General features: G+C 41.0%; 1 protein-coding gene across 7 annotated transcripts in view; it reads right to left on the minus strand.

Moving 5' to 3' along the window:
* The window catches only part of LOC140715401 (leucine-rich repeat-containing protein 27-like), an 88,595-nt gene extending 78,387 nt beyond the window's left edge, over positions 1 to 10,208 (minus strand). For all 7 annotated transcript variants that reach the window (XR_012096126.1, XR_012096127.1, XR_012096122.1 and 4 more), the window contains exons 1-2: positions 10,015 to 10,208; positions 9,199 to 9,329 (exon numbers count right to left, since the gene is read on the minus strand). Coding sequence is in view for 1 of the 7 variants with exons in the window: in XM_073027532.1 (XP_072883633.1) it covers positions 9,199 to 9,329; positions 10,015 to 10,170 (287 nt within the window). In the remaining 6 variants the exon portion in view is untranslated. The remainder of the gene's footprint in view (positions 1 to 9,198; positions 9,330 to 10,014) is intronic.
* Between the last annotated feature and the right edge of the window lie 210 nt (positions 10,209 to 10,418).

The raw sequence follows: 10,418 nt of genomic DNA on the forward strand, positions 1-10,418 counted from the left end.
TATAATGCAGGGTGAGGTAAGGAGAGCGATGGGCAATGTTTTACAGATTAATTTTAGAAATCCTGGTGATGTAATCTGAGAGTAAGTGCAGTATTTAAATACATGTAGTATTCAAAATAAGGTGGATAAACTCATGGTGCAATTAAAGATTGGTTGATATGACATAGCAGGCATCACTGAGTTGTGGCTGAAAGTTCAAGTTGGGAGCTTAATATCAAAGGATATATTTTGTATTGAAAGGACAGGTAGGAAGGCAAAGGTGGTGGTGTGACTCTTTTGGTAAGAGATGGAATTACATCTTTAGAAAGAGGTGACATAGGTCAAAGAATGTCAAATCTTTTTGGATGGAGGCAAGAAACAGCAAAGGTAAAAAAAAAAAGCCATTATGGGAATCATATATAGGTCTCCAAATAGTAGTTAAGATGTGGGGTTGACATTGCAAAGGGAGCTGGAAAGGGCATGTAATAAGAGTAATGTAAAGGGGGATTTGAATACACAAGGGGATTGGGAAAATCGGTTTGGTGCTGGATCACAAGACAGGGAACTTGTTGAATGTCTACGAGATGGCTTTTTAGAGCAGCTTGTGCTTGAGCCTACTCAGGGAAAGGCCATCTTAGATTGGGTGTTGTGTAATAATCCAGATTTTATTAGCGAGCATAAGGTAAAAGAACCCTTAGGAGGAAGTGATCATAATATGATTGAATTCATACTGCAATTTGAGAGGGAGAAGCACAAGACAGATGTATCAGTATTGCAATGGAATAAAGGGAATTACAGAGGCATGAGAGAGGAGCTTGCCCATTTAGATTGGAGAGGGATACTGGCAGAGATAACAGCAGAGCAGAGGTGGCTGAGGTTTCTGGGAATAGTTCACAAGGCACAGGATAGAGATGTCCCACTGAAGAAGTAGTTCTCAAATAGCAGGGGTAGGCAACCGTGACTGACAAGGGAAATTAAGGACTGCATAAAAGCCAAGTGAAGGGCATATAATGAAGCAAAAGTGAATGGGAAGTTTTAAAAATCCAACAAAAGGCAATGAAAAAAGCCATAAGAATGGAAAAGATGAAATATGAGGGCAAACAAACCAATAATATACAGCAGGATACCAAAAGTTTTTTCAGTTATATAAAGCGTAAAAGGGAGGTGAGAGATGATATTGGACAACTGGAAAATGATGCTGATGAGATAGTAATGTGGAACAAAGAAACGGCGGATGAACTTAGTAACTGCTTTGCATCAATCTTCACTGTGGAAGACACTAGCAGTATTCCAGAGGTCCTTGAGTGTCAGGGAGCAAGAATGAGTGCCATTGCCATTACAAAGGAAAAATTGTTAGGCAAACTGAAAAGTCTTAATGTGGATAAGACATCTGGACCAGATAGACTACAAGCCAGAGTCCTGAGAGAGGTTGTTGAAGAGATAGCAGATGCATTGGTTATGATCACTTGATTCTGGAATGGTTCTGGAGGACTGGAAAATTGCAAATGTCACTCCAGTCTTTAAAGAAGGGAGGAAGGAAGGAATGCAAAAGAAAGGAAATTATAGGTCAGTTATCCTCAACACAGTGGCTGGGAAGGTGTTGCTAGTCCATTATTAAGGATGAGGTTTTGGGGTATTTGGAGACTAATGATAAAATAAGTCAAAGTCAACATGGTTTCTGTAAAGGGAAATCTAGCCTGACAAATCTGTTAGCGTTATTCGGGAAAGTTTCAAGCAGGGTGGACAAAGGAGAGGCAGTGGCAGAAATCATTTACTTGGATTTTCAGAAGGCATTTGATAAAGTGCCACAAATGAGGCTGTTTAACAAGATAAAATACCATGGCATTACAGGAAAGATACTGGCATGGACAGAGAAATGGCTGACAGGCAGGAGAGAATGAGTGGGAATAAAGGGGACCTCTTCTGGTTGGCTACCAGTGACTGGTAGTAGTCCTCAGAGGTCAGCATTGGGACTGCTACTTTTCACATTACCTATCAATGATTCAGATAATGGAATCAATGGCTTTGTGGCAAAGTTTGCAGATGATGCAAAGATAGGAAGAGGGGTAGGTAGTGCTGATTACAGCAGGACTTGGACAAATTGGAAGAATGGACAAAAAAGGGGCAGATGAAATACAGTGTTTGGAAAAGTACGATAATGCATTTGGGTAAAAGGAACAAAAGTGCAGACTATTATCTAAATGGGGAGAAAATTCAAACATCAGAGATGCAAAGGGACTCTAGAGTCCTCGTGCAAGACTCCCAGATGGTTAATTTACAGGTTGAGTCTGTGGTGAAGAAGGCAACTGCAATGTTGGCATTCATTTCAAGGGGAACAGAATATCAAAACACTGAGATAATGATGAGACTCGATAAGGCACTAGTCAGGCTATTCGAGGAGTACTGTCAATAGTTTTGGGCCCCATATCTCAGAAAGGATGTGTTGTCATTGGAGAGAGTCCACAGGAGGTTCACGTGGAAGGGGTTAACATATGAGGAGCATTTGGCAGCTTTAGGCTTGTACTCACTAAAATTTAAAAGAATGCAGGGGGAAATTTCAATGAAACCTACTGAATGTTGAAAGGACTGAAAAAGGTGGATGTGGAGAGGATGTTTCCTGTGGTGATAGAGAGTAGAGAATCTGTGGAATGCTCTGTCAAAGACATCTGTGGTGGCCAAGACCGTGGGTATAACTAATGCAAAAATTGATAGTTCCCTGATATCCAGGTTCTGCCATGCTGGAATAGTGGAGCAGACTTGATGGGCTGAATGGCCTAATTCTGCTCATTTATCTTATGCATAGAAAACAGGTTTAAAGACTGGAGTTTGTATTTTATACAAAATCAAGTTCATCCTAAGAAATCACAGGATCTTAAAATCAGTCTAAGTGCATATTTTTAGATTAAGCTAAAGTTATTGCTTTAATCTTTCTAATATTCAACAATTGAACCAGATTGGGTTAGTAGAATGATAAAGGAAAGATATTGAACTGGAGTTTTTCACTACAAGGATAACGAAGAGACTCATATACTGCATCATACTGCAGTCACAGTAGCTACCACTGTAGATGGCGCTGGCAAAACATAGCTACTCTTCTGGACTACTAACCACTAACAATTCTACTAAACATACTTTTCTGGGACTATGATCACTGCAATCTGCAGCCTGTAATTTCTTGCTGGTGTGTTTCTGAATCATCTGTATGACCTGGCATTTCTTGGTGTCCTGAAGGATTCAGCAAATGAGACCCACGAGAATGCAGCTACAGCCACGGCGGCCATTACAATAGTGGACTTGGGGCTGGATTGAAACTTCAGGCCTGATTGAAGTGGCGAGATCCAAGCCCAGGAGCAGGAGCAAGCCGAAAACCAGTGTTTGGCTGATTTAGCACCAAGCCAGATTAAAAAGAGTAAGGCATCAAGGCCGAAGGAAAAGCCTGTAGTCAGCTCACTACTCCGTGAAGTTTTACTCGCCTCAGCACTAAAAAGACACTGCTCCCATCGCCTGCGGCCATCAGTACTCACCTCAGCACTAAGCTGGCTCCATGGCTGTGGACTTAGATTCAGAGACTCTGTGGGTCACGTTTGATGGATTGTTTGTCTGCTTTTTAAAAAAAATAGTTTGCACGATTTGATTTTTTTTTCGCACATTAGATATTTGACTGCCTTTTTGGTGTGGGTTTTTTGTGAATTCTAATGTGATTCTTTGTTTTGTGACTGCCTGCAATATGAATCCCAAGACTGTACAGTATATGGTATATATATTTTGATAATAATCGTACTTTGAACTTCGATGACTTTGATGTGGCATCCTTATGTAAAAAAGATGCATGAAAATTTTGATTTGAATTTATCTCTTGAATAACTCTTCAGGAACAACATTTGTATGAGTAGTTGCACACTCAAAACTAAGATAGTTAAGCAAGGACTAATTTTGTATTCAACAAAATTATTGAAGTGAAGTTACCATTTGACATCCCTATTTACAAATTTTAGAGTCAGGAATGGATCCTTTGCCAATCCCTTTTGCAATTTACACTTTGCTGGCTGTTAGACCCAGATATCCCTCCTTGGACCATAAATTCACAGTCCTTTACAAAACAGTGGTTATGCAGAAAGCAGCAAAGCAAAAACATTTAAAAAGCCTGGATAGTTATTACTGTGGTGCTCAAACTGCAGAATCAAAGTAGCCCATCAAATAAGAATCTTGGTACCCTTTCTTTTATATACTTAATTAATTTGCTCTAACAGCGTGGCTGCTAAATTCAGACCTTATTGTCGATCATTAGCACATGCCCCTATCCATTGCCTGCATGGAATATTACAGGAGAACCAATGTGCTAGGCTTGGACTAGTCTGTAGGAAAGTTTTCCAGATGTAGATGGCAGCCAGAATATCATCTGTTCATATAGCCTGTGCTGAATCCAGTGCAGTTAGCTATTTTGTGATACCAAGAGGAGTGGATCAAATTGGCAAAGACTGGCTTCTGACTTTCTTGAAATGGAATACTTAACTTTGGTGCTTGAATGCTGAGGAAGAGGATGTTTTTAGAACCTCCTCCTGTTATCTCTTTAATTGTCCACTATTGGGTTAGATTTGTCAGGATCATTGAACTTTAATCTGAGTTATTATCTGTGGAATTGTTGAGTTCTGTCCATCGTATGCTGATTTTGCTACAGTGCACATTTTGAGTTTTTTTCACATGCCAATCAGGGCAAGAATACTGATGAATGAGTAGCTGAGGAACTGGTGCAGGAGGCAGGGTTTCAGGTTCTTGTATCATTGCAACCTTTTCTGGGCAGGAGTGACTTGTACAGGTGGGACAGGTTGTATCTAAGCTGGAGGGGAGCCAATAGCCTGGCCAGGAAGTTCACAGGTGCTACTCAGGAAGATTTAAACTAGCTTGGTAGGGGAACAGGAACTAGAGCACCAGGTCAGAAACAGAAACGATGGAGAGGAAGGTAGATGTCAGGGCCAGTAAAACAAACAGGGGCAAAGTAACAGATGTGATGGGATAGACAGTTTGAAGTGTGTGTATTTTATTGCTATGAGTATTATGGGTAAAGGCGATGAGATTAGAGCATGGATCAGTAATTAGAACTATGATGTGGCCATTACTGAGACTTGGTTGAGAGAGGGAAAAGAATGAGTGCTTAATGTCCCAGGGTTTTGATGCTTAGAAAAGACAGAGGGTAGTAAGATATGCTGGGGAGTTGCACTGCTAATCAGGGAGAAAAACAGCTGCACTCAGAGGGAACATAATGGAGAACTCACCTACTGATGCATTTGTACTATAGACCACCCCCCACCAAAAAAAAGCCACCAGGACATTGAGGCACAGATATTCAGACAGATTAAGGAAAGCTGTAAAAACAATAGGGTTGTCATCATGGAGACTTCAACTTCACTAATACAAAACTGAGACCTTCTGAGTGCAAGAGGTTTAGATGGGACAGAATTTGTTAGGTGCATGCAGCAGAGTTTCTTGAATCAATATGTCAACTGTCCAACGAGTGGAGGTGTTGTACTGGACCTGGTGTTGGGTTGTAATCTTGGCCAGGTAACTAATCTTTCAGTGGGTGAGCAATTAGGGAACAGTGACCACAAGCCCCTTGAGTTTTAAGATAAGGGTAAGTATGGACCTTGCATGAAGAGTGTGAAATTAGAGCAGGGAAAGTTGCAAGAGCATTAGGCAGGAACTAGGGAGAGTTAATTAGGAACTGCTGTTTTTGGGCAAGCCCAGATCCCATATGTTGAAGGTGTTTAAAGACCACCTGGACAGAGTACAGGACAAGTAGGTTCCAATCAGAAGGAAGAACAAGGATGACAAAGTATGATATCCTCGGATGTCGAGAGAGGCGATGAATTTAACCAAAAAAGGAAAGATGTGTAAAGCTTACGAAGCTAAAAATCAAACAGAAACTGGAGGATTATAAAGAAGCTAGAAAAAAACACTCAAAAGGGGAACTTGGAAAGCCAGAAGGGACCATGAAAACTCTTTTGAAAGAAGGATTGAAGAGAATCCCAAGGTATTCTATACATAAATCAGAAGCAAGAAGATATCTAGGGAGAGGGTGGGACCACTCAAGAAAAGGGTGGGGGGGGGGGTTCATTTGCTTGGATGCAGAGGATGTAGGTGAGGTTCTTAATGAGTATTATACATTGGTATTTACCAAGGAGAAGTGGAGATCAATGCTGAGCATATTTATATGCCAGGACACTTTGAGGTTAAGGAGGAGGTAGTGCTGGGACTTCTAAAGATCATTAAGGTGGATAAGTCCCCAGGGCCTGATGCGTATACCCTAGGTTATTGAGAGAGAACGGAGATAAGATTGCCGGGGCCTTGACCAATTTCTTTATGCCCACTCTAACCGCAGGTGAAGTCCCAGAGGACTGGCAAGTAACTAATGTTGTTCCATTATTCAAGAAGGGAACTTGGGATAACCCCGGAAATAATGGACTGGTGACCTAATTCTTAGGGATAAGATTTATGAGCATTTGGAAAACCATGGTCTAATTATGGAGAGCCAGCATGACTCTGTGAGGGGCAAGTCATGACTTACTATTTTGAATTGAGTTTTTTGACAAGGTAGAAGGATGATTGATGAAGGTGAAGCTGTGGATGTTGTTTATGTGGATTTTAGTAAGGAGTTTGACAACGTCCCTCATGGGAGGTTCATCCAGAAGATTAAAGTGCACGAGATCAATGGTGAATTGGCCGTTTGGATTCAGAACTGGCTTGCCCAGAGAAGACAGTGGGTAGTGATCAATGGGACTTATTCTAGCTGTGAGGTCTGTGATTAGTGGCCTCTGCTGTTTGTGATTTATATACAGTAAATAACCTAGGTGAAAAGATAGATACATGGGTTAGTAAGTTTGCAGATGATACAAAGATTGATGATGTTGTGAATACTGTAGAAGTCTTGCAAAGAATACAGCAGGATATAAACCAGTTGCAGACGTGGGTGGAAAAATGGCAGATGGAGTTTAACACAGTCACATGTAATGAGTTGCAACTAAGTAGGTCAAATGTAAAGAGACAGTACACTGTTAAGCACAAGACCCTAACAGTGATGGTGAGTAGCGGGATCTTGGAGTCCAAGTTCATACCTCCTTGAAAGTGACTACACAGGTTGATAGGGTGGTTAAGAAGGCATATGACATGGTTGTTTTTAATTAGTTGAGCTATTGTGTTCAAAAATCAGGAAGTTACGTTGCAGCTTTGTAAAACTCGAGGTTTAGCAGGATGCTGCCTGGATGAGAGGGCATATGCTACAAAGAGAGGTTGGCAAACTTGGGTTGTTTTTCCTGGAGTGGCAGATGCTGGGGGGGAGATCTGATAGAGGTTTATAAGAGAGATAAGATAGATTGGGCAGTCAGCATCTTTTTCCCAGGGTTGAAATGTCTAATACCAGAGGGCATGCATTTAAGGAGAGAGGAGGCAATTTCAAAGGAGACACGAGGGACAAGTCGTCCTTCTTAAAAACACAGATCATGAGATGTATGTCCATAGCTCACTGAAAATGGCAACAATAGATGGGATAGAAAAGATCATGTACCACAGATAGGTCAAATAGCTGGAAAGGTTTAAGATGAGAGGGGGAACTTCAAAGGAGATGTACAAGACATTTTTTTTTGTATGTCGAAAGTGGTATCTACCTAAAATACACTGCCAGTGGAGCTGGTAGCAGCAGATACAATATGTGACATCTTACACAGATATCTGAACAGGCTGAGAATAGAGGTATACAAACGTGTGTAGATAAATGGGAACAGTTTAGATTGATATCATGGCAAGTGCAGACATTGTGGATCAAAGGACTTGTTCTTGCCTTGCACTGTATGACAAACAGCTGAGTAATGAGTCTTAATGACCGGCTGCTGATTGATTAATGTTCAGTTACCACATGCTCCAATTGACCAAAATGGCAATAAATGGTGGTATTTTGCATTCAGAGAAAATCACATTAACTTATCCAAAACAAAGAGCAGTTAAAAAGAGCAATGAATATGAAGGTTAAATGAAGATTATTCATGAAGATGCGTGTTATAAAATTCAGCTCTTATGGGTTAAAAATATGAAAAGATTATGCTAGATAAATTGAAAATAATTACAGGTATAAGCATTACATTGTGCAAAACTACTTGGGTACGTCATGGTCACTTCAATTTAGGACAAAAATAAACTAGCTAATTGACAACCTATTCAGTCATAAATTGTCATTAGTAAGCTACACAAACTTACTAATAACTAATTTATCGATGCCCAGTTGAGGTTTTGCCAAGGCCACTCCAGTGTAGATGTTAAATCAGTTTTGATAGAAAAATAGACCAGAGAATTAAATTCCAAACAATGAGCTGAGTAAAAGTGACCATCCTACAATGCAGCATTTGATCAAGTGTGATATCAAGGAGCCCTGACACATCAAGATCCCCTGGATACCCAAAAATGAAATCAATGGGTGTAAAAGGCAAAACACTCCAGTGGTTGGAGTTTTATGTTGCAAAAAGGAAATTGATATGATTGTTTGAAGTCAATAATCACAGCCCCAAGACATCAGTGTAAAAGCTTCTCAGAGCAATGTCTTAGTACATTGTCCAATTCCATTCAGAACACCTCAACAAATGAGATGGTCCATGCCTTCATACAACAAAACCTAGATATTATTTAGGCAAGCACTGAATGATGTTCTCATCACCTGACCATCACCTTTATCTTCCTCCCTCTAGTTCCCTACTTCTATCCCTTCATTCCACGGTGTTCGCTCCTCTACTATCAGATTCCCTTTTCGACCCTTTGCCGCTTCCACCTATTACCTTTTAGCTTCTTACACCATTCCTTTTCTTAACCCCCTTCCCCACCCTTCTGCTATCCTCACCCCCTCATATGAATTAACTTATCTCCTGCTAGCTTGTGCTCCTTCCCTTCCCATGACCCTCCCATCTCTCTTCTGCCCTCTTCCTTTGCAGTCCTGGTAAGGATCTTGGCCTGAAATATTGAACGTTCATTTCCCTCCATAGATGCTGCCCAATCTGACCTACTGAGTTGATCCAGCATTTTGAGGGTATTGCCTCACGATACCCATGTGAGGAAACTAAACGGACAATGTTTTCAAATTTTCCAATGCATGCTGCATGCCTTTGCTTGAATGCTAGTAATGGTACAAAAGAAAATAAGTACAAGGGCACACATAACAAAACAGAAAAATAATTAGCAAACCTGTGATCCCCAATTGAAAGAGGAAGGCTTGTGAGCTTATTGTTTCGTAAATCCAACCAGATAAGATTTGGTAATCGATGAAAGAAGTCTTCAGAAAGTTCAGATATAGAATTTCCTTCCAGATATAAATACTATTGGGGGAAAATAAATCAGTCAACAACTATGTATGACAAGAAATGCTAAGAAAAATACTTGAGTGAAACTTTCAATAACTCAATTGTCTCAAAACTCTTTACAGTCAATTAAATATTACTGAAATACATTCATTGTTGGCAGGTAGAAAATATGAAAGTCAATTTGTGCATTGTAATTACCACAGAGGACTGGACTAATGACCAGATAATTTTCTTGATGATGCCATTTGACAGATAAATAGTTGCCCAGACAGGCAGTAATAATGTTCGTCCAAATAACATTTATTATTTTTTCTAAAAAAAGTTCATAAAACTCTATTTGATGGCTTACGAAAGAGTCTTCATAAAACAATGACGAAGAAGCAACAATTTGAAACCAACTTGGGTACGATATAAACACGACTATCCAATTTTTGGACCAGGAACCAGGTTGCCTATAATTCCACAAAGTCGGTTAACTTATTGACAAAACAGCTTTTTCCCAGGCTACATTGCTTTAACGAGCAAGATGTTTAAGAGCACGATTGTTTCTCTTTCCAGTGACACGCCGAATATTTAAAATTCAACAAGTGGGACTGAACGAGGAAAGCTCGGAGCCCGAACTTCAGCAGGGTTGATCCTCGCCCGCCAGATGCAGGCACCCGTTCACCTGCCTCGGGGTGGTGGGTTTCAGCGGCCTTACCTCCAAGCCAGTCCTTTCGAGAACGTGTTCAGGCACCTGCTCCAGCCCCCGACCACCTAAATCAACCATTTCCCCAAGGGAGCTTGAGCCGCTGGACGAGAACGCTGCCTCAGCCTCACTGCCCATCGGGCTGGGCCGCAGCGATTCCGGCTCCATTCACCGCCTCCAGCCTCTGTCCGTGTCCACAACCAAGCGCCCCGCGTATCCATGGCAACCGGGCGTGTGACGTAATTACGACTCACGACCATGATTCACAGGCACAGGCTCTGAAGGCAATTAGATCGTACGTGCGTGACGAGATTGAGGTCCTGTGAAATCACCAGTAACTAACTTCATTTCATATAGCGTTTTATTCACAGCAGGAACACCCCGGAGCCTATCACATGCTTGTGATGAAACATAGA

The sequence above is a fragment of the Hemitrygon akajei genome, chromosome 23 (assembly GCF_048418815.1).
Source record: "Hemitrygon akajei chromosome 23, sHemAka1.3, whole genome shotgun sequence".
Taxonomy (NCBI): domain Eukaryota; kingdom Metazoa; phylum Chordata; class Chondrichthyes; order Myliobatiformes; family Dasyatidae; genus Hemitrygon; species Hemitrygon akajei.